The sequence below is a fragment of the Neolamprologus brichardi genome, chromosome 3, assembly GCF_056152115.1.
Source record: "Neolamprologus brichardi isolate AB-2024 chromosome 3, ASM5615211v1, whole genome shotgun sequence".
Taxonomy (NCBI): domain Eukaryota; kingdom Metazoa; phylum Chordata; class Actinopteri; order Cichliformes; family Cichlidae; genus Neolamprologus; species Neolamprologus brichardi.
In genome coordinates, this window is record NC_142106.1 from 43,040,955 (window position 1) to 43,066,361 (window position 25,407).

Genomic DNA, 25,407 nt, shown 5'->3' on the forward strand with positions numbered 1-25,407 from the left:
CATGCATGCGGTTGTAGGTGCTCTGAATGAAATGTGAAGGTGAGCCAGCAGGGAGCCGGTGTTAGAATAAGCAGGATTGATGAGCTCACAGCAGACGACCACTGATCCATCATCGGCTTGTCTGAATCGAGTCCACGGGTTATTCAGTATGAAGTATACCCGCTATATAGTGCCCTTTAGAAATCTGTGCTGCACAGACGGCCACTGCAGAGAGGATATTGTTATAGGTGCACGGCTTCACAGGAACAGTACACATGCACGCCGTGCACTGTTGCCGAGCAGACCTGTACAGGTGGCTAATTTAGGAACAAGGATGGAATAGCACAGTGGTCCTGAGAGGGATTTTGTTGAACGCTGTGAATCAGACAGTCCAGCTGTGTGCCTCTAGACCACTGCAACAAGACAGATGCATCTCACATTTACATTTTCTGTGTTTGTCGCTAGGCTTTTAACACATCTGGGATAAAACCATCACACATCAAGTATTTTGTTTGTGCAGACAGATGGGCGGCCGGTGCAACGCAAAAGTCTCCTAAAATGTTCGGATGCTTTAAATAAAACACTTCAAACACAGAAGACACCAAAACAGGAACGCTGTTTTAAGAGGAACGGCAAGCAGGGACCTTCTTTTTCTTTTATTCAACCATAGATTTGATTTCTCAATTATTTATCGGTGGAAATGGAAGAAACGCATTTTACCTGAGGTTGTTGGGGAGCATTCTGTGACTGTGTTGACAAAGTCGCTGCTACACTTTCAATGCACTGCAATTCTATCATGTGTTGTCACTAAAATTCAGTAAGTGATTCAGTTTGGGGCTTTAAATCTACTTCCATAGACCCTGGCGGCGCATGCAAGGCCTTTTAGTTCAGGGTGGAAGTTGAGGGGAAATAAAAACCTGTAACAGACATCTGACATATCAACAGAACACTTGTTTGTTTTGAATCAGTGATCAGGTGATGAGACTGACAAAGAATTCAAAAAATCCCCCCAAAACAGCCTAAATTTAAAAAAAAATATTCAACATGGAGACGTCATAGAGTTTGTGTAATCTTTCTAAATATAAACTTGTTACATTTACATCAAGTGATGTAAGTTACATTTGTTTCCAACAGCATAATGGTGTCATTGATCCACGATGGCATTAAGAGATTAAAAGGTTCCCCGTCCTCTCCGTGTTGTTGACAAGCGTTGTAACGCATTACAGTCATTAGCATTAAGCTGGCTCATCAATAAGCACTTGGCTGAGCCATCAGTCTTCCTTGGACGTAGCCCTGGGGACCCCGCCATTGGTCCCTGCTAGCTTAGAGACTGGCCACAGGGCTACCCTTGATGTGTCGGTCACCGCGCAAACACACAAACGCGCACCTGCCCTGACAGCAGAGTTTCAAGTGTCACTGCGAGCTTCTGTTTGTTGAAGTTCTTTGTTGGTTGCTTATGTTGTGTCAGTGTAACTACTTGTGCTTGTCAAGCATGTTGGTGTTTGTCATCTTGTATTGTGTTGACTTGATGATCGAGTCCTTGTGCGTGTGTGTGTGTGGGGAAGGAGGGGGAAAAAAAAAGGCAAGTAGTCTCTCAAAGTTAGTGTTTTTGGTGTATCCGTCAACTTTAGTAATGTCTCTTACAGTATTTTTGTTCTATATGCCATGTCGGTGATACTGTGCAAGTGTGACTCTGTCGAGTATGGCGGTGTCGTGTCAGTGTCAGTCAGTGTGAGACTACGGGGTGTCAGTCTGACAGCCAGGCGTAGTCTGATGTGATTGTGTGCAACAGTGAATGACAATGTCTCCACTCAGAAACCAGTGTGCAGTCTTTGACAGGGGGATGCAAAAAGAAAAGAAACACCAAAGATGAAAAAAGAAGGATAACGCAACAGGAGGGAGGGTGCTACAGTTCATCGTGTAAGGGCTCTCCCTCCACGTGGTCCAGAGCTCCCATCAGCAGCAGGGCTCCCGTGGCGCTGTCTCTGACGAAGAGAATGAAGGGGTGATCGGCGTAGAACAATTTAGGTCGATCAATGTGTTTCTCCTGTAGGTCAGCATCTTCTTTCCCTGCCTGAGCAGCCAGCTCCAGGGCAGCCCAGTGGAGGACGCCACCAAGGTGAAGCTTTCCTTTGCTCTTGGCTGACACCCCAGAGAAGTCAGCCAACTTCTGGTCCCAGGCATCGGTCAAACCTAAAGTAACCAACTGTTTCTGCAATTGGAGGGGAAATAAAAGATGATAAGACTTTATGGCTGCCTTGAGTAAGTTCTCAAACAAGTTCTCAAAGCTTGGTGCCATCGTAGATAAACACGCTCTGCAAGTGCAGCTGCCAGGACGCTGATCAATTATGCACGCGAGGGGACCAAACAAGGAGCAGGAGGGAAAGCAGATTTTAAAATTTCATGATGCTGACATTCAGAAGTTTGGGACGAGCGGTGCCCTGACCAAACCCTGCAATATGATTAACTTACACATAAAGATGTGCTTAAAAACACTCAATGAGTAACTTTTCACAAGCAGCATTTTCTTTACTTACCATAATATTTATTTACTTTATATACCCAAAAATTTGAGATAGAAAAGAGGCTGACAGTTGCCCTTGTTGTGAGCTGGCAGAACAAAGTGGACGACAGGCAGAGAGGAGACGGAAGGAGGATGCAGAGGATGAATAATTTAAGAGTGATGCCCCGTGACCTCGGCACCTCCTTTGTTTTGCCTCTGATATGAATTCCACAGAAAGTCGTCGCCATGACAGGTAGTTTATCCTCCCATGGCAGAGGGCCACTCACAGTGACAGGCTTCTGCGAGGGCCAGATGAGAGCATGTGTGGGTGTGGACGTGGGGCTGTGTGGACTCATCTGTGCGGATTCGTGCGAGGCCACGGCTACAGAATATCTGCAGGGGAAGATGGGTGGGTGACGGTATTGTTTTCCGGCATTTTTTTAAACTTTAGCTGACTAAACTCCTTACTGGAAACGTCTTTTACTAGCAGACAACAACTAAGATCTTCCGGCTGTTCTGTGGGTGCTCCCTCGCTGAACCGAAACCACACTGTTTTTGCTCACGTCTTAAAACCACACACTAATAGAAAACGGCAATAAACCATGTAGAACATCTGCTTTTCGTTTAAAAGCGAAGATGTGCATGCTCGAAAAAAAAAATCACCCCGATCATCGCAGGTTAAACCTAAACACAAAACAAGTGCATGTATATACAGTTGTAGGCATCTGTCACTCCCATTCCAGTGTTTTCATGCGTTTGTGTCCACAGAGCACGAGCACCACCTCCTTCTCTAATGCACTTCTATTGTCCTCATCCATTATTCCTCTACCCTTCTCTCACCCCCACCCACCCCACACGGTTCCACTACATCACTGTCTTCCTCTGCAGCTCTGCCACTCGCCCAGCGTCTCCATACCTCGTCTGGCCCACGTGCCTCCGTGTTATCCCATTCTTTTTCTAACTCGATCCTTCTCCTTTTTCTTGGGCAGGCCTACTCACCCCGCTTTACATTGTTCTTGCAAACTGTCAGTCTCCATCGGAGATCATTTCAATTCTTTTCCTCCCCTAAGTTACTTAACAAGAAACTACCTGGCATCTCTCTCTGTCACTCATGACACATTCTTTCCACCTATGTGCACAATTGTGGCCTAAGGTTCTATGATGAACCATATAAATAGTAAAGATGAGCCCTGCATGATATGATATGATATGATATCTATCTATATCTATATATCTATATATATATCTATATATATATTTATATATATCTATATATATATATCTATATCTATATATATATATCTATATCTATATCTATATATATATATATATATATATATATATATCTCGATATATCGATATCGATATATCGATATAGATATATAGATATAGATATATATAAATATTAGGGGTGCAACGATACACAAAATTCACGGTTCGGTTCGGTTCGATACTTTGGTGTCACGGTTCGATATTTTTTCGATACACAAAAAAAATGTTCATGCCTTTTTATTAATTTGTCATTTATTAAATTTTCACGGCACATTCTGCACCACCTCTCTGTGCGTTCATCATTTGTTTGAAGCCAGCTCACCTCCTGCAACCACTTTTCCGAGAATACGCGCTTCTTTTGTGGTTCGGACTCCTGACATTTCTTTGGAGGTGGAGGAACACCAAAGTAATTGCTTAAAGGAGCTTCTTCACCATCTTTAAGAGTTCTAAACAAATGTCTGCAAATACAAATCTTATGTATGCAAACACGCGTTGCAACTTCTTATCTTGTGCGCGTTTTTTATTTTGACAGCGAATGCGCACCTGCGGACCACTTATGTGCACCCCTGGTTATTTAGCTCGTCATATTGCAGCCACAGAAATTCTTTTTTCCATGAAACCATAAAGCCGCACTTTCTTTTTGCCTTATAGTCTGATTTGTCATAACTTTTCCGTTTTGTGGTAAGCTTTTCTTTGGCTGTCACGTCTTCACCCTGACCTGTCTTATTTGGCTCAGCAGAACTAAAATATATATCCTGCTGCTTTTACACACGCACTCACATAACGCTCAATGATTCTCTGCGATCAACCTCTCACATGTTTAAGCTGCGGGAGATTTCACTTGTCATGTTTGCATAGTAAGCTAATGATTGATAAGACGATGTCAGAGGAATTGGTGCGCAAATTATCATCACTCACCAATCAGTGCTGTCGCTCTCTATACACAGTTCGCGCGATTGCAAAGTGAAAGCAAAAAACAAGCGCAAATTCAAACGCGATTTCAATATGTCACATATTGACAGTGGCTCACCGATGCCAATGACATAATTACCCAGCTACATTTCCGACATATATTTTTCCTTCCTACGATAGGCCGACGAGCAGAGCAGGGCAGCCCGACTGGAAAAATCGCTAGCCCCGGGACGTCGGGCTAGCGATTTTGCGAGCCCTGTATCTGATTGAGGAATCACTCATCTTTGGAAAAGAGAGTTTATTACAGAGAAATGTCTCTTTCCAAAATAAAAGCTATACTATACGCTTCTTCTGGGCTATATTCTCAGCAGCATATTAAACATATCAGGTCCCCATAAGGAGAATCATGTGCTAACGGCTGTCTAAATGACTCGGGTAACGTTTGTATGCGTGCTTGTTGTTTTTGTCTGCTTCCACTTGTCTTTGCACTAGGATGCTATCGGGTAAATGTGCAGTCATATTCGTTGTGTTCCCACTAGTGCTGTCAGCCTTAATCTGAAATGAGGTTAACGCCACAACACGGCAAATCTCTGTTAATGAGCTACCGCGGACTGCCCAGTGTGTGGGGCTGGACAGCGTCAACACATTAACGAGCTAACTGCGCTAACACACTAGTTCCCACTCATGTAATTGAGCATTGCGTGGCACATCTGACATACTGTTTTACTTTTGTCCATGACTCGCTTACCTTCAGGGTCATACGTCACATGAAGACCAAAATAGTTCCAGACACCAGATCTGAATGAGGGTGGGGGAGGTTCAATTTGCCATGTTGCAACAAGCTTAACTTCTGTCTAGCTAGCTTGCCCTGCGCTCAGTGAATCTGCGTTCGACTACTCCGCCTAGGCTGCACTGTCGAGCGCAGATCCACTGAGCGCTCAACACAGACAGCACCGTCAGAAGGAAAGTTGATAAAATAAATTAAAAATGTTGTATCGTTCGATACATATGCATACCGAACCGAAAGCACTGTATCGAACGGTTCAATATCGATACGAGTATCGTTGCACCCCTAATAAATATATATCTATATATATCTATATATCGATATATATCTATATATCGATATATATAGATATATATATCTCTATATCTATATCTATATATATCTATCTATCTATCTATCTATCTATATATCTATCCATGTGTGTGTGTGTGTGTGTGTGTGTATAGATAGATAGATAGATAGATAGATAGATAGATAGATCTATCTATACATATACATCTCTCTCATATATATATATATATCTATATCTATCTCTATATCCATATCTATCTATATACATAAATAAGAGGACCCAGTGGCAGCACATTAAGAAGAAGCAGGCATGTCAGCGGAGCCCACCGAGGCCTTGTGCGCTGCAGAGGTGTGGCACTGCATTATACGGGGAGAAAAACCTCTGGGAGGTGCTCTTTGGCTGCCCTTTCTCTCGGACGCACCGCATGAATCTTAGATGGAACAGCACTGGGTGGACTGCTGATGCCTCGCGCACAACATCAACGAGCCATTTGTCTGCGAGTGGGAGCCACAGGCATTGTCACCTGGAGATTTCATCTAAGAGTGTATGTGTGGCCAGGGCTACCTTTACCTACAGCAGTGCAGTCTAACCAGGCCCGAGGTAGCATGGCCCTGAGGCATGCAACACTCAGCATCACATTATTTCACCTCGGTGGTCGGCCCCACTAAGAAGCTTGTCGGGTGAACCTGTGGGGGGGTTTTAAGGTTGTGGCGGACACGGACACGTTACAGCTCTATCAGTGAGCAGTTGTTCTGGATGCTTAAAAAAAAAAAAAAAAAAAAAGCAGAGCAGCTTTAATAATGATGAAGTTAAAGAGAAAAAAGATGAGAGAGAAAAAAAGCAAAGATCAAAAGGGAGGTCGCTGCTAGGCAGCGCTCCTTTCAGCTGTTGTATGCAAATGATGCAATTTGAACTTGGGGAAAAGACCTTAAGATGATTCAACTCTATGAAGACCTCACATCACACAAAGACTATTTCTACCAACACAGAGATGTTTTACCTCGACAGTTAAAATGGAAAAGAAAAAAAAACAAGTGGTTTGTCTGTAGTGCTGAATGTGTTCACTGCAAATTCTTATTTTCTTGTGACGTTTTATGTCTGTGAACTGCATACTGTGTCTAATATTTCAGAAACTAAATAGTGAAGCCAATGTTTCTCTTCTAATCCTGCAAAATAGGATTTTTTAGTTGAGAATTGGAGAAGAAAAGCAGGTAAAATGGGAAAAAAACCACTTCATTTGGATCACACAGCAGGTAAGGAAGAGGGACTACAGAAAGCAAAGGGTAGGCGAGAGTGAAGCCGATCTGTGCCTCTGGACAAAAGATAACACACTGGATAATAAAATGATTCTCACTGTGCAATCTAATTTACTTTGTACTAAACTAGCAACTTTCACTTTCTTTCTTTGGTCTAAAACTGTTAGAACACGGAGAAATAATGAGGTCCACTATTCAAAGTTATCTTTCCAAACTCCAACTAGAACAACAACAGTAGAAAAGTGCTGGGACGACACCGAAATCCTGACAAATGAGGAGCTGGCACAAGCAATCTTTGGCATTTTTCCACCGTAATCACCAAAATAATTCATCAGTTATCAAAACACTTTAGTTTCTGTCAGTCAACTATGCATTAGTGTGTTATTTCATTTCTATTTTAGTGCTCCTCATTATCTTTTCATATTGCCTTTTACACTTTCTCCCACACTATAGCAATGGTCCCACTTTCCCATACATTTCAAGTGAGTGGAATTGTTAAAAGCACATGCTACATGAACACTGTTAGCTGGAGTTTTTGGCACATCATCCTCCTCACTCTGCTTTTGTTTCCTTCTTGGCTCAGCTCTATATATAGCTCTATATTAAAAGGCAACAAAGCAAATAAATGAATAAAAACGAAAAGAATTTTTAATTTTCTATCATTTTATACTGTTACATTACAGTGGCTCCATGTGGTTAACACTTTCTCCATACACCTGAAACGTCTGTGGTTGCACACCAGGAGGGCACACAGACTCACAAGCTAGTAAACTACTAGTTGTCCCTGTCCCAAACCATAAAAGTGAAGCTTGTGTTAGGAAGGGCAATAGGCATAAAATCTGTGCCAAATCAAAACATGCAGATCCATATACTATGGCAACCCCTTGGGAAATAAAGGACCAGTGTTGGTGCTGATTTCCCAGATTTTGCCACTTTAAGTAACTCCAAACACGTTCTGCCTAATTCAGCGCTGCCCTAAACATCCCCACGTGGGTGGTTTGAAGCGTGCAGTGTGCGGCACTGGCATCATCGCAGCACCATTTCATGGACACATTTGATGCAGGCTTTAAAGAAAGCCTTTTCTTTTTCACACATTATCAGCTCTCGAGGCTTCAAAGCCTCACCATCGCTTTATTAAGGTCTCATCAGCATCACTCCTACTGGTATCTTATTTACATGGGCTTTTACCTCTTCTACACAGTCAACGCGCTCTGGGTCTCATTCACACAGACACATGAGTAGCGCTTTATTCTACGAGACCATTTTACTGGAGAAGAGAAAAAGAAAAAGGGAAAAAAAGGAAAATAAAGCCTTAGCTTTCAGTGAGATGTTTAACTAATGGCCATGAAACACATCTGATTAATTCATATGATGCAGGGCTATGGTAGCTGTGCTAAAACAGCTGCCCCTTGACACTGTATACTGCAGAGTGCGCTCTTGTAAATATTTGATGGCCTTTTGACCTCATTATCCATGACTGAGTGAGCTCTCTGGTGAACACTCATATGTCTTAGTCACCAATCGGAGATATAGCCACCGAGGAGCTCAAGTTTGGCCATTAGTGAGTGTGGGTGCATGTGTGTGGCCTGGTCAGCAGTGGATCAGAGAGAAAAGGAATGAGGGTGGTTTATTCCGTGACCTCTGGGCAAAGCTTGTTAAGAGGGTTCTCCGTCTCTGGCTGCAGACCCCGTCACACTCCTATTCTTCACCGGAGAAAAACGCCACCACCAACGAGACAGAAAGGAAGAGAAATGCCACACTTTGCTGCTCTGTATGGGTCTTCGTGTGCTTCCCACCTCGTCCCCAAGCAATCATTGACCCCTCTCATTCTCTCCCACCTCTCCTGCTCACTTTCCCGGCCAGTGTCACTAGGGCTGGGCCATATCATACCGTTCACAGTAATACCGGTATAATTTTGGGCAACGATAGAAAAATGAAACATCGCAATAGAATATGGGTAAAACGCGCATGTGCAGTGCCTTTGTTTTCATACCGCACACGTCAGAAAAAGCGTGGCGGCGAAAGCAAATCGTTGAATGAAACGGATGAACCAGAACTGGTTTGTAAAAATGCTGCAACTTCAGTGGTGTGGAACTGGTTTAGCTTTCGTCCATCAGACACACAACAAAGCACTATTTTTGGTAGAGCATGCTAGCAGGCCGTCGTTATTACCGTGTTTTTTGGAAAATACGGCACACTTAAAATCAATCCTTTGATTTTTCTGAAAATCGACAGTGCCCCTTATAATCCCGTGTGCCTTATGTATGAGTTCTGGTTGTGTTTACTGACCTCGAAACGATTTTATGTCGTACACGGCGCTCGAAAATCTGTCAAATGTTTTAGTACGACTTTGCTAAGCTACGAAGCCGCACCGCTTGATGGATTGTCGGAGCATTACGGCTATCGTAGGCAGGAGCCTCGCGGAGTGATACGTACTGTGCTTCAACATAATATTACCGTATTGTGTGTGTATAACCTCTTTTTAAGTTTTGTGGATATTATACATGGTTATGCTGAGGATATGTCAGCCAATTTCCACTGGAAATGCCTTTTGGTTAAACTGTCAGCAAGGAATTTGCACTGTTACATTTTTATATAACCTTAATGCACATAAAAAACAGCTGCTTGTTTAAGTGAAAATACACTGATGGGGTTTTTGCACTAATAAAGTTGTGGAGTTGTAAAGTATTTTGTCTCTTGTCAATTATATCGTCAGTTATATCGTTATCGCAAATTTTCAAATGTATATCGTGATAAATATTTTTGGTCATATCGCCCTGCTCTGTGTCACTCCCATTTAGGTCAGAGGAGCCAAGGTTCAGTTGCTTAGCGATGGTTTACAAGAGGCACATGTTTGACCTACAGAAAGGATTTAGATCCCTGTGACTGATACAACGGGGAGGACTGGGGTGAAGGAGCGAACGATGCCTTTGGATGTGCCAAATCCGCTCAACATGAGTCAGAGGTGCGCGATTTTGTTTGTGCTCATTTGCTACGCACACAAGATGAAAGTCTTAGACACACACACACACACACACCGTTTTTTCCAAATGCTGCCCTCTAATCTAAGGATTCCATGGCCATCCGTGGCACTGACAGACAAAGTGGTAAACAGCATTAACGCTCGGTGATGAGCAATTATTTGGCTGACCCAATTGGAAAAATGATTGTCAGTGAAGACACGGAACTGTCGCTGGCCAGAGGGTTTGGGAAGGCAGACGCAATGAGATCAGAGTGTGTAGAGGGTTTTGTTTGGAGCTTGAGTCCATTCGCAATGATTTCTCAAATGCGCTTATTTTTCTTGAGAGAGCAAATGGAGGAAGACAACTCATCACGAGTCAAACGGGGCCAAAACGTGCTCACCCATAATTAGGTTGCATAATGAGAACACTGTACAGCTACTTTTAGTTATTTAAGACCATCAAAGTTTTTTGTTTTCTTTTTTTTCTGTCTGTAAAACTGCCTCAGAGAGACAAAGGAGGGTCTGTGCAACAGGATGCTTTCTGCTCTTTCACTGGCAAAGTCATAGGCATGTCAGAAGTCATTTCAAGCTTTAGTTCTAGATTACATCCTCCTCCCGAGAGTCTCCTGACAATGTTAATGTCAAAAGCTTGTTCTCCGGGGCGCAGCTAGCAGAATAACATGGTAGCACAGCTCTACAGAGATGTTTGCTAAAGTAGAGCGAGGGCAAAGTGGATTTCATCAGTCCATGATGAGGTTACAGCATACATATGGATAGGATGTCGTCAAAGGTTGCAGTCGGTGTCCACTGCCCTGGGGAAATGGGTTTTACTGGGATGCTTCTGCTTCTCTCAGGTTAAACTAACCTCCCCCCGTTACTTCTCTCTAGCTGTTGTGTTATCAACTGGTCTCTGGGTGTAGTCAGATTAAAGACTAAGCAATTTTTCAAAGTAGAGCAAGTCATTGAAAAGATGCAAGAGGAATGACGAAAAAAATAATTCAAGTAATAAAAGTTTGAAATGGTGAAAAAAGCAACCTCCAGAAAAAATGGTGCCAGAAGCTGCAGTTCCTCTAATGGCCACTTGAGATCAGGTCCAGGAGAGTAAACTCCATAAACTGATGTTAAAATGCTCAGCATTAGCAATGAAAATAATACACGTACAGCCTGGTACAATATTTTTAGTTTCTGAAACCAGTTTTCCAACTCTCAATACCAACAGCACTGCGACAAAACATTTTTCCTTATAGTCTTATAACAAGGGGTGTGGCTGCTTTGAGGCTTTTCCTCACTCAGTGGACATCACAGAACTGGATCTATCAACGGTGCATCTTCTGCTGGTGTCTTTTGGAGTATATTTAATCAGATTATCTCACCAATGATATGACGTGCTCTGCAGTATGCACACTTTCAAAGTACAACACATTGTGTTTTCGCTAAATTCATTGCTTCTGACATAGCTCAAGTTAGAGATTGGAAAAAAATCCAGGCTGAAGTCAAGTCTTAACAAATCCAGGCCCAACAATCAGACCCCATGAAAGCCCAAGTCAGTTTTCAATTTTATGAAGATAATATGAGGTAAAAATTAAACACATCTACATCTTATTGGTGGAAAAGAGTGAGTACTAGAAATCCACCATTGAGCTAAATCTCGGAATATTTTAATGGCTATCAAGGATCTTAAATGTCATTCCTTTCTTGACTCTCCTTATTCATGCTTTGCTGCATGCATACCTGCATAGATCTCTGTTAGGAAATTCCTTTATCCTACATATCTTGCAAAGGTGCAAAAGATTCTTGTAGCAGCCTGTCATTCTGAGCCAGTGCTCAGCATAGCTGTTCTGGTTTCAATGGCAAACTTCTTCTTTGAAAGGCTCCATCAGTTGCCAATAATAATAACGTAGCATTAGTAATAACAGAGCACAATTAAACTGGCTGTTTGTCATAGGCTACTTCCTGTGCTTTGCTCAAGATACTTGTAATTAGCAATCTCAGCCATGTTCCTCTATTTGTTTTTAACAGTTTACTTGGAGCCACAAAGGAAAATCTGAGTTCGATTTTTTATAATTACAAAATGCCACATGGAACATCACATGGAAGAACAGTATTTCACAAAGAGAAGTGAAAAGTATTAAAGTTAAACTATGGATGTGACTGCAACTAATGTCAATTCCATAAACCTGACCAGAAAACTTTCCTTCCACTTTCCCCCCCTCAGCAGGAATTTCCTGAAGGTGAAAGGCCCGTGTGATTCTAGCAGCTTGTATGTTTCTGTGTCCCTGTTAGACACCTCTCGGCCTGGTCAAATACGTGCTCTTCCACCAGCCCGACAACTCTCAAGCCTCCCAGTCAGCAGCCTCCAGTTTGGCCTGGATGAACCTTAACAACCCTAATGCACTCGCATTAGCATCAGCTGCCACTAAGCTGCTTTCTGTCCGCTTGGCTGTCCTATTCACTTCTCAGTACCTCAGACCAGCTACCTGCTGGCCATGGGAGTAGCAGGAGCAGAGATCCACATTACCAGCTGGTCTGTGGCATAACCTTTGTGCTCTTGCAAAATAAGGCCTGTGGGAGGCACCGGGACCCCACAGAGGAGGTGCAGGTCATGGTCATCCTCAGGCCCCTCTTAGCCTCCGAGCAGGAAGGTTTGGGTGCCCAGGTTCGATACACCTGGGCACCCTTTACCTCAAGAGTGAGAAGAGAATAGTGGAAAGGACTGACATTTGAACTCACCTAAGCCAACGTCTGCACTGAGGCTTCAATTACAGCCAGTAGTAAAAAAGAAAAAACAAAAGCAGTCAAAGAAGGAGGCACAAAACTTAGTAAGACACAGTGGTCACGTTCCGAATGGAAGGAGAAAGAAAAAGAAGAAAAATAGAAGCGAGAAACACGACACAGCATAGAGGAAGAGCAGGAAGACCAAAGGATGGGGTGGGAGGGGGTGCCAATATGTGTGCGAAAAGGGTAGACAGATAGGAAGAGAGGAAAAGCAGCCGGCCAAGACAGAGGCAGGGAATAATGAAGAGATGCGGAAAATCCAGAGAAGGATAAAGCAGGCAAAGAAACAATGAGAATGATGACTGCATTGCTGGGTGAAATGAGAAAGCGTATCAGGTGGAGTGAAAAATGATGCAGTGCGCAGATACAGGAAATGAATGGAAGAAGAAACTAGAATTGAAGCTGCACGCAGGGATCCACTCTGTCAAATTCAACTAGAGTTTGAAACAGCTGCACAGCTCCCACTTCACCGCACTTTAAACTTACTTAAAAAACAACTTGGTCTACTGGTCTCGGTATAAATGCAAAAAAAGAGAAAGAAAACAGAAAAAAAAAAAGAATAAAAAAGAAAAAAAAATGGAAAACAGCATCGTGACCATAGAAACTAGAGGAGATTGTGACCCAAGAAATTTGGGCAAAGTTATACCTAAATACAGCAGTGCCTCCAGAATTACTTTCATAGGGGTGGCCTCTAAAAATACTGGGCCGGCACATCAAAAACAGAATTTCCACTTTCATTATGCTCTTGTCAAATATAGGTTACTTAAAAAATATGGTAAAAACAGAGAAAGAAAAAAATTATATGCCTAGATATTGGGGTGGGTGTAGTTCAGGAGGTACAGCAGGTCATCTACTGATCGGAAGGTTAGTGGTTCGATTCCTGACTCCCACTGCATGCCAAGTGTCCTTGGGCAAGACAATGACCCCAAGTTGCTCTCTGATGCATCCATTAGAGTATGAATGTGTGTGAATGTTGGCTAGGAAGCACTGAAAAGTATAGAAGAACATGAATGGGTGAATGTGGCATGTTGTCCATCCATAATCATCTGTTTTGACTGATTGACTGGAAGTCCCAACCATCGCATTAATGATTCTCAGCAGAGCTGAGCAGAAACAGCTTAAGACTCATTCTCTCAGTTTCCCAGAACTTGTTGAGGAAAGAAAAAATAAGCGTTAGATCACAGGTGTCGAACTCCAGGCCTCGAGTGCCGGTGTCCTACAGGTTTTAGATGTGTCCTTGATGCAACACAGCTGATTTAAATGTCTAAATGACCTCAACATGTCTTGAAGTTCTCCAGAGGCCTGGTAATGAACTAATCATTTGATTCAGGTGTGTTGCCCCAGGGTGAGATCTAAAACCTGCAGGACACCGGCCCTCGAGGACTGGAGTTCGACACCCCTGCGTTAGATTGTGTAAGAGTGTGAACTGTTGGCCCAGAGATGCACCAGTGATCTATCCAGGGATTGCCGCCAGCTTTACCTTTACCTTTTTAAATTATTACCAACGTAGGACAAGCATGCCCAGGGATGGGGGCCGGCAAATTTTGGGGGGTGGTGGCCAGTGGCCCCCCGGCCCCTCCTTAGTGGCGCCCCTGTCTAAAGAGTGTAACACTTGAAAATGCCAGTTCGCTAATCATCATCAGCACATCTTCTTCATTCACCACCTCAATGCATTAGTGTCCATTACAGCAGGGCCACAGATTCCTTCAGCAACAATCTATGGACGGAGGTTGGAGGGTTCTAGCTCCTAATTTTGTAACCAGTTAACATTAGCAAAACTAGCAGACCTAAAAATGACTAATATTAGCAGCAGCAGCATCAGCAGCCTTTTTTTGTAGGTTAACATCAACATGCTTGTAGTGTATGTGGTTATACAACACTGCCAGGCTATAATGACACAGGATGTCATTCTTCCTACTTCAAGCCTTGCTACCTCGGTAGCCAACGGTAATTAACAATCCATAGCAACGATGACATCACTCAACAACAGCTTTAATTATGAGGTTTTTTTAAATAATGAATAAAATAAACAAAACAAGTAATGCATAAAAATACAGTAACTTGTGAAATATTAGGAAAATAAGGGGAAAAAAAACTATCCAAGCCTACCGATGTCTCTTTAACACATGGAAACAGTACAAGGTGTAACCAGGACTCCTAAATGCGTTTCCAAGAAGTAAGATTAACTCATTCTATTTAAGCACTTCAGAGCCATACTTATGCCATACTGCATTAGCATGACCCGTTTGAGACTTATATGACAATGAAAGGCAGTATGAGCTGAATTTAAAGGACATGCAAGAATCTTTTTATGCCACTGTACTAAAACAAACTTTGCTGAACTAACCTGCAGACTGAGCGTGCTAGTGATGTTTGCCTTGGGCAGAGAGATGGCCACACTGGTTACACTGGCCTTCTCCAGCCACTTGGACAGCAGCTCCAGGGTCAGCAGCTTTTCCAACTTAGCCAGATTTTCGACATGAAAGGGCAGCAGGAGCACGACGCTGGCCCTGCCTCCCCACAGAGGCGCCTCTAGAACTTGCACCATGTTGTCAGTGTCTTCATGGAAGCGGTACAAACCTGTAGCAGGGGGACAGCAGGGGGCAGGCAAAGAGTTGAGCAAAGATCAGAGAGTCAAGGAGAGAAGCAGTGCTGTGAAGTAACGTTTGCTTTTTTAGCAGTAGTTTAATGCAGAAGTTCTCTTGGAAGTTGGTTCAGAGCTGCACTTTCAGCCGTGTCACTGCAGTCGTTCGGTGCCACCTCCCTCTATCACCGAGTGAACTCACAGAGGGAATGCTGGAGTTAGTTTCGCTTCATACATAAAGGAAACGCAAGCTGCGACAGGACGACAACAAGCCAGCCGTAACACAAGTCTCACTCGTGAGTTGAAAGTGACATTATAGATGAGATTAAAAGAAATATACATCCGTTCTACATCTCTTAACTGTTATCCTAGAAGAAACTCACCCTGCCTTGTTGCTGTTTTAAGACAATGCATAAAATATGGAAAATGTGCTAAATAAATCATTAGGGACACACTGATAAATTAGAGCGAGGCATATTGGACCTCACAAACATTCACGTCCCTTTTAGAGCTGGATTCCTTCTCGCTGCATTTATTCCCTGGCAGGAATAGAGCAGTGACAGACTGCGTACAGCTTTTTATTATTATTTTTACCTGCTCTGTGCATCATCACCACTTTGGTGTATTTCTTTCCCAGGAAGGTACGACGATCTGTGCTTTCCTCGCTGAACTCTCTCTCCCACAGCCCTGAGCACAGAGAAAGAAAAAGCAGTTTTAAATACAGCATGCTTCATATAGATGGACTGCATGGGGAGGGAGGGGATAAAAAAAAACAATGAAACAGGAGAAAAAGTGAACAATAGGTTAAACAATGCCATGTTCATAAAATACATATACAGCGACACTGGCTGGCACCGCTCATGAATCATCTGTGTGTACTGCCCATTAAAAAATGTATACCCTCCTGAAAGCTGCTGAGGCAGAGTGCTGTACTGCAGCAGTTATGAAGACCTTAAGGCTACTGACCCCTATTCAATGTTCAACACATCCCCACTTGGCCCTGCTAACCTCCTGACAGCTGTCAATTTAAGAGGAGCTAAGAGTGGAGGAATTACCGTTGTAATAACCTCACAACACACTCTGAAAGCTGCTGGTCCATTCAATAGAGCAGGGGACACTGGATGGGGCGTAGAGGTCGGCAGATTATGACTTGTACCCATCGCGCTCTTTGTGAATGACACCTGAGGCCGGCTAGGGCTATAACTAATGATGATTCTCATTATCGATAAATCATTTGAAAAGGTCAGCGCTCTCGTCACACAAAGCTAAGGTTCAAGGAGGCCAAAAACTATGAAATGCCTCAATTGGCAATGTGAAAGCCTGCAGACTGATTGCTTGGTTTTTATTATTAAGCACCTCTATTAAGAACTGTGCGCAGACTCGTCTTTTGTCCTGTTTTTAATTCCTCTAAAGAAAAACAGACCAAGTTCTCAGAGCACAAGGTGACACCTACAAGCACAGGAACTTTAAGGAGAGATCAATACGAGACACAGCGCCCCATAATTTACCTTAAGACAAAAAGATATACCTCACATGCCAAAAGCTGTGAAGACAGATGTCAGGGGAAAATAAATCATGCTCAGCCTGATTTAGTCAAAACACTCCTCCACACTGCTAAGATAAATATACACTGTACTGGGTTTCACTAACAAAACAAGACACAATGCAACTGCTTTTGCTCAATGAAACGGAGTCCAATTTTGTGCAATTTTGTTCTCATTTTCCCAAGAAACTTGCAGATATGTGTATTTTACAAAAACAAACTACAGTTACATGTGACTAACACACCCAACCAATAACCCTGCACTGTGGTTTCTGATCATACAGTCTGTGGATGCACCTTCGCCAGTTAAGCTTAACTGGTTGACATCCTGACACGTCACCGTCCTTAAATACGGAGACATCAACTCCAGCTGCCTGACACGGTGGCGGCTGAAACAGGTAGTGCTGTCCCACAATTCACAGGGACGCCAATCTGCTCACTAAAACGATCAGCAAAACTGCCAAAGTGCCAGATGTACAGATTTATCTGCATTTCACATGATATGGTCTCAGCAGTCTGTAACAGGCTGTGTTACAGCTACACGTCAACCATCAACATCAGTCTGTTGTAGTAAAAGCATTTGAATTTAGAACATGGGTTTAGATATACGTGTGTAATAAAAATAAGAAATCACAGACATCATCATCTGGGTAAAAGAGTTTTAAAGAAATCACCTAAGAATAAATGTTGGAGTATTTCAGCATGTGCTGCCCATTTTGGAGAAATGACTTTTTCCTTACAGAAATATCAACACCGTCAACAATTATCTTCTATGCTAAAGACTTTTGTGAGCCTCTCACCTTTTCACCAGCAGCAGGTCAAAATAACAGTGCTGTTTGGTACTAAAGTGTAGCGGAAAAGCTAACAAATCAACCAAGATGAAACCAGATAAGCAACATTGGCTGTATCCCAATTCAGGGTCTGCAGCCTTAAAGGCCGCATTTTAAGGCCGATTACGTCACAGCGACGTGACGAAGGCTGTCCCAATTCGAAGGCTGCTCGAAATGCGGCCCTCAAATGCGTCCTTAATTTCCCCAAATTTTAAGGACGTGGCGGTGTAGACTTCGTGGCCCAACATATCCCAGAATGCATAGCGCGGCGGTGGGTGTGGATAATTTTGCTGGAAAAAAACGGCGGATGAGGGGCGCAAAAAGAGTAACTTAGTAAACTAAGTACTGAATATTATGTCACTTATTTATGTGCAAATGTTTAATAACGAAGAACATTAAAACATTACTGTTGGCCACATGTCGGCAAAGTTATGTAACATTAGTGACGTTTGTACTAACTTGGTTTTAAAGACTTTACTTTAAAATATACGCCGTTCAATAGCTGAGCTTAATCTTACAGAGAACGATCAAAGCTCATGTAGAAACAAACAAACAAATGAACAAAAGATTTTCTCCTTTATTTCTGTCAAACAAAGCTGTATGAAACGTTTCCAGCTGTTAGTATCATGGTTGCTAGGCAGCCTGGGCAGTGCAACGGAGGCTAGACCGTCCCATCTCACAAGACTCGCACTTCCGGCCTTAGCGGTCTTTAAGTACGCGGCCCTCGAGGATTGTTGAGGCTGCGTACTTCAAGGCTGCAGACCCTGGGACCCTTGGGACACAGCCATAGCATCGTCACTGTGTTACCTCACTGGTAGGGAGCACTTATATATACAAGACATATTCAGCCATCATCTATTCATCCACTGGTTTAAAGTCCATTATCTGCAAATCTCTTCTCTAATCACAAGAAAACAAAACAAAAAAAAAAACCACTCACTTCATTACCAAAGTGTTACAAAGAAACACAGACTCACTTATGTACTGAGAATCACAGAGTTGGTTGGCTGAAACTTATTCTGGATAAGTAAAATAAGTAAATAATCATAAAAGCAACAAACACCATTATGATGAACCTTAAAGATGTTTGGCTCCATTTATTTTCAGACTAGAAAGTTACAGAGACGAGGAAGACTGTTTTCACACTCTTACTGTTAGGCCTCGTTACTACACTTTGTCTACAATCGGGGTTTCTTTAAACTGTTTAACTTATTATTAAATTCCACACTTATTCTTTTTTTTTATTAATAGCTGCCTGACTAATTGTTTCAACACTATGGGTGGCATCTCCAAAAGCCAACCACACTCGAATGGATCGCAGCCAAACACAAATCGCAGCAGAAAAGACTTGTGATTTTCCCTCCCGGGCATGCTAGCACACATCACAGGCATTCAGTCCGCTTCCTGGGAAACACGCTTTGGAATTCCAAAGCGGCCGGCTGAAGGTTACCTGAAGCGGCAACCGTGTTGTTGAAATGATGTCACGACGATGAACGATTTTCTCCACAGTACACACGTGTAAAAACAAGCACGGGGGGGTTAATGACCTGCTGACCTCCAAACAGACCTGCACAGCAGCAGCAGCAGAGCGACGGCTTTAAACCTGAACCTTTTAATAGCTGTCAGCAACAAACAGCGAGACAACTGCGCGGCGCTCACACAGCTACCGAGTCGTCCTGTTAACTTAAAGCATAACCCAGTGGAGAATCGATGCGAGCTCGCGGCTCGCTCTCTTCCCTCATCGACTCGTGATTGCGTGCAGTTGTGCTATTTCAGAAGCTGTTATTAGAGTTTAAAGAAGCTGGGGCTTCATGTGCCGCCTCTCCCTTTTCAGTCCCCCAGTGCTGTCGCATTATCTTGTATAAGTTTCACTCCACTGTTTTTTTCCAGTATTATTTTCCTCTGCTGTCACTGTGTTTGTCTAAAGCAAAACAAAGCATGAATTAATTAACCAGAGTGGACTGGAACTCCCAAAGGCAGACCCTTTTACAATCCCCTCCACCATGACAGTCCATCTCTTTCACTCTCAGCAGGCCAACCTCTCCCACTTTACTTCTCTCAGTTTCCTCCAATCACTCCCATCTCTTTGCTTTTCTTCTGCCCCTTTTTATTCATTTAATTTTACCCTTTCTTTCTCTCTCTCTCTCTTTGGCCCTCTTTGCTTTTCGCATCTCTCCGCTATAAACATGTTCCGCTACTAATTGGCCCTGACCTTCCTTTTCTTTGAAAGCTCTGTACAGACCGAGGGAGGAGCGACAGCAAAGAGCTTTTTTCCCTTTTTTTAAATTCTTCCTTCAATAATTAACTAAAGGGAGGGAGAAGGGAAACAAATAAAAGCGGGGAGGGGGGGGACGGACGGATGGAGATGCCTGCTCAGTGCCAAACTAAAATAAAATAACACCCGAGACCTCTGAAAACATCCCATTAATAACACATCATCAACTTCTTTAAGTCCTCGGAATCCCAAACACAACGAAAAAAAACAAAAGTTGGAACAAAAGCAGGAGCTGCTGGTTTGAGAAAGGAGCAAACTATCGACCACGCTGAAAATTATAAATCAAAACTAAAGGAATCCAATTTTCCGTAATCTAATTTGCAGCTGCAATCTGCTGCATAATCTAATTTGTATATTTGCTCCATGAAATTAATGAACCGACCAATGAGGGTGGGCTCGCAGAAAAAAAACAAAAAACAAAACTAATTTTGTAATGAAGTCAAAAAACATCAAACAAAGAGAATTAATTAAATTGCTTATCAATGTATAGTCTGTCAGGGAATGTTATTTCTGAAGGGTTGTCTATCTTTGCCGGATCCCTGTTTTCACTTCAGGAGCCTTGCCTTTTATTTTTTTCTACCTAATAAAAAATAAAAAAGGCACTACCTGCAGGAGGAAGGAGAAGGAACAGAGGCAGATAGACACCGATAAGGAGGATGTGAACAGGAGACATGTGGGAAGGAGAGGGAGAGGAGACAGGGGTAGATTAGACATGTGATAGAGAGTGACAAAAGCACAAAAACAGAGACCAACGCTGCAAAAAAAAGGAACAAGCGAGACAGAAGGATATATTTAACACATCATCATCATCATCTTTTGTGGAGACCGCAAACAAAAAAAAATGAGAATCTACGTCAGCGGGCATTCAAAATGTTGGCTGTGCTCTGAGACACGAAGGAGGAGATGGTAGATTAAATTCCACAATCACACAAAAAAAGGGAAAAAAAAATAAGAAAAAGGAAAATAAGCCATTTCCTTGACTCATGATAAGTGCGGATGAACAAATATTGCCGACCCTCGACAATAAAACGCGATATTTATTGGCACATTTAGCGTGCCATAATGAACCTCAGATAAGGATTTAGATGGATATGTTTTTGGGATGCAACTGTTAAATCACAGATGGAGCTTCTAACCGACTGCGTCCGTGCAGAAATATTGACTGCTTTCCACCACTGCAGCCTGTCACAAAGAGCAGAGCCGAGCCAAGCTGTGCCGCCGCAGACTTGGAGCGCTCCGAGCACAGATGTTAGGCATGACATCGAGGGAGAGAGAGTCTGGACACTTGTTACTCAATTATTTAAGATGACACATCACCCCCCAATGGAAGATGAATAAGCTCTCAGTGATAGACCCCAGAATCATCCTTTATCTGCTGTGTCCACCAGCTGGAGTCCAACGCATGCACGCGCGCACACACCCGTGGAGTTGCAGGGTGCGCACAGGTGGGACGCGCCACAGAGCAAGCAAAGACTTGTGCGGACTGTCTGTGCTGTGTGATCACTAAAAATGCTGCACGCCATACTCTCAACTAAAATGGGAAAAGACATCAAGCTTTTTCGCTCCCACAGTTTTAAAAGCAAAATTGGATGCTCGCTGTTATTTAATATTTCAGTAACCCTGCACTAATTTAATTTACAGTGATGTTGTTTCTACACACCTTTTAAACGCACTGCATTCGCCAGGATCAAAGCTCCGGCCCTGGCCTTGATTTCGGCCTCCAAAGGAGCGCCTTCCAGTCCACTAAGGCCGGCCTTAGCCCAGTCCTGAAGCTGCTTCAGGTCAGCCTTGGAGTCTCCTTTCCCCAGAGTCTGATGCTGCACTCTGAACCTAGCCTGACTCTGCTTCACAAAGGCCTGGTCGACTGGAGAGACCTGCTTGGAAAACACAGCCGAGGATGCGTGCAGGTGAAAGCTGGTTCCGTTGGCTTCACTGAAGCTCTTCAACGCCTCGGCAAGACGTTCGGGAACCTGCGTCCCCGCCTTGTCGGGGGACGGTGGGTTGAGGATACCTTGGACCTGGCTGGAGGTGTTACCGGCTGAAGCTTCCCCCAGTGCTCCGAGAGAGGAGGCCACCAGCAGAGGAGAGAAGATGACATTTACGGAGCTCGAGTCGGAGCGGAGGGCCTGGTAGAGCCGCAGACCTAGGGTCCAGCTTGGGTCACCCTGAGGTGGAGGAGGAAGTGGCGGCGGGCGAGATGCTGGACCGGCTGGGGCATCTGCGCTCTTCTTGGATGAATTAGTTGTGCTCCCTTGCACCAGGAGAACTGGCAGAGAAATTAGGAGACAGAAAGGGAGCCTGGGCAGCATGGCAGTTCTGGAACAGAGAGCATGGGAAGGAGAGTCAGTATGAGGATTTGCTCGCAGGAGATAATCTGTCTGTGTATACATAACAGCAAGAGGAATGAGGAGAATGTACCCCTCTCAAGGCAAACAAAGCCCCCCTCCACAACTATTCATTGCGCATATTTTGACCTGATTTTTAATAGTGTAATACTCACTGCAACACTCATAGTTGAGATAAAGCAATATAAACACAGCCTGAGGGCTCCTCTTTTTTCCTGTAAAAGTGTCATTTGTGTAAACTGCTCCTACAGAGCCACAGCAGTGAGAACTTGATTTTCTAAATTCCTCCCCACTTGGATCCACGGTTATTATCTCACCCGCTGCGCGAAAGAAGCAACGTGCGACAATTAACGCTGATGAAGTTTTCAGGCTGGGACCGAACAAACGAATGAGAGGGGGAAATGTGCGTTTTCAATCTTTCCTTAAAAAAAAAAAAAGAAAGAAAAAGGAAAAAACTTCGACCCCTATCTTTTGCCGAAATTCAACAGAAGTGACGGCAAACATGTCTGTCGTCTACTTCAGCGATACTCTCTCAAAATTAACCAAAAGTGTAAAAAGTCTCGAAGACAGAGAAAGAGAAAAAAATGTCGTGTTCGTTTAATTAATTTACCGTTAATTAATTCACGTGTGTTCCTGTCGTTTTTCCGCCGCGGTTCGCGGCTGTGAGCTCCGGAGGAAGTGCTGCTGCTGCCGGAGCTCAGACGTGGCAGAGGAAGTTTACCGTCCCCGCTAACTTCAGCTCCCGGTTAGCTTTCTGCTCTTCCCGAAACTTCCAGGCTTCCATGAGGAGCTGCCACCGTGAGCTTATTTAGCTTTGAGTTGTTTAGGTGTGGGCTCCATGTTAAACAAGCATTAAAAAAAGAAAGAAATTTAGTTAAAAACCTAAAATAGGGCACACTTAGCATACAGTGTGAAAAAGAACTATAACGCTGTTTTCCAAAGCAGTTCTATGAATGACATGTAATCCAGTCTGAACTCCGTTTTACTATATATGACATGTAAATATGCAGCTAATGGTATAAAAACGTTTTAAACCCATTAAACCCTGCCACTTTGTGTCAGTCCTGCTATTCAACTCGTGTTTTTCCCCCCGGCATGACACATTTATACTTTACAAAACCATAATTAAATATGGCTAAGTCATTGTTGGGATGGGATACCTTTCAGCGGTTCCCTATGGGCTTTTCAGGGATTATGTGGGTGCAGTGTTGGTCTTGGTACAGGTTTTCAAAATGGACAAAAATCCACCGGTTGCAGCAAATGAGGCGTTTCTCCATTCAAAAGAAACCCTTGTGGGTTTGCCGGGATAATAAACTCTCTTGTTCTGGACTCAGCGGGGGTTGTAGTTCCCAAAGGCACTCAAGCGGGGTCGCTAATGGTCTTCTCATCGCTCCAGCTCAGTGACCCCGTGAGAGGCTGCCTCATGTGGTCCAGGGCCTCCCAAACTTGACACCCAGGCCTCCCATTGCGCAGGACACAGACCACAGCGCTGGCAGTCAGATTTTTTTTTATTCGGTCAATTTAAAGATGTTTTTTCTTTTTTAAAACTTGTGATTATGTCCTAAATCTGACTTTATCTTGGCATGTTGATTACGGAGAGCATTTTATTTTCTTTATAAGTTCAAGTGCTTTAAATTGAGTTTCCAGGGAAGCCCCCCTACACACACACACACCTCACTTTTCAGTAGCCTACTATGAAGGAAAACTAGGGCACACTATGAAAGGCTGTATTACAGCTGACCCTTCCGAATGTCCTCATTCTGTAGTCTCCTCATTTCGCCTCCTTAAATTGTACCTGCCCTCCATCTACAATACTACAAGGAGTGGAGAGCAGATAACTTGTAAACAGTGCTTTGGCACAGGGATTATTGCCCAAAGTTAAGGATGGAGAATGACCATATAGGGTCCTAATCAATAAATATAGAGATAGACTAAGGAGGCTAGAGGAGGATCAGAGAGGGATATGGAGGAAGATAACTGCTTGAGACCACCAATGCTTAGCAATCAGGCCGAACATGACAGCTTGTAGACCCAACCAATTATTTACCCCAGCCAAATCAATAGAGCTCTCTCCGAAAGATAGCCATCAGCACCACTATCTGGAACACATTCGCAGCAGAAAGTACAAGCACACACTGAGCACTCTGCTCGCTGCCACTCTCGCTCTCTGTCTCTTTTGAAAACGCACACACGCACTTCCCTCAGAGACACTTAGTTATCAGGCTTCCTTAGAAATAAGACACCAATCAAGTAATTATTGAGCATCCTCAGTGAAAACAGAAAGAGAAAAACAGCAACATATCAAACTACATCTGCAGCTAACAAGAAGGTGCATTGGAGGTGCAATGTATGTGCATTTGCACAAACATCCAGTGAAGCTCCCTCGACGGCCTGGGGATGCACGGTGGCGGTGATGAGTCGACCGGTGCAACCACAAAGGTCGTAACCCTGCCAGTGGCGTCACCACCCGTCCCTTGAGACCTCCCAGGATCGCACCACAGTCAGTCTTTGCAGTAATGAGCAGCGACTTGCGTTACGTTGCGAGTGATTCATAGAAACCAGGGCTTGCACCTTCAGTTAAACGAGTCCCCGGGGATAATGCTTTGGAATGCGATAAGCTGCTCAGTCAGGACATTAACTGCGATGTGGCTGAACATCTTCCCCTTTACCCGCCTCCAAAAGGCCCACCTCCATGCTGCCCTGCTTGCCCTCACCTATCTGCACCTTGTCCAAGTCCTGAGCCCCGATTCAGTTTCCCAGCTTCAGATGTCAGCGTCTCTAGCAGAAAATGTAGCAATATGCTTAACACATTATCCATTTGTGCTGCTGTTAGACCTGGCTCAAGGGCTCAGCTACAGAAGCAGCACCTTGCAATGAAAGCACTTACGGTCACTGCCAACTGGCCTCGAGCTATCCACTCACCCCACGCGCAGTTCTTGCTCTCATTTATTTCTTGTGTTTCTTCTCAGCCCCCCCCCCCCCCCCCCCTTTGCAGTTTCACACATATTGTAACATTTGTATTATTTTACTACTGACGATAAAAAAAAACCTCCATTAAAAATTGACAGCATAGAATAGTATTAAATGGAAAG

The 25,407-nt window shown here is 43.6% G+C and overlaps 1 protein-coding gene across 1 annotated transcript; it reads right to left on the reverse strand.

Moving 5' to 3' along the window:
• Nucleotides 1-300: 300 nt before the first annotated feature.
• serpinh2 (serine (or cysteine) peptidase inhibitor, clade H, member 2) lies at nucleotides 301-23,038 on the reverse strand. Its single transcript, XM_006807334.3, has 5 exons — nucleotides 22,926-23,038; nucleotides 21,631-22,286; nucleotides 15,917-16,009; nucleotides 15,086-15,318; nucleotides 301-2,191 (listed from the first exon to the last, which is right to left on the reverse strand). The coding sequence occupies exons 2-5, from the start codon at nucleotides 22,277-22,279 to the stop codon at nucleotides 1,886-1,888; spliced, it is 1,281 nt and encodes a 426-aa protein (XP_006807397.2). The 5' UTR covers nucleotides 22,280-22,286; nucleotides 22,926-23,038; the 3' UTR covers nucleotides 301-1,885.
• Between the last annotated feature and the right edge of the window lie 2,369 nt (nucleotides 23,039-25,407).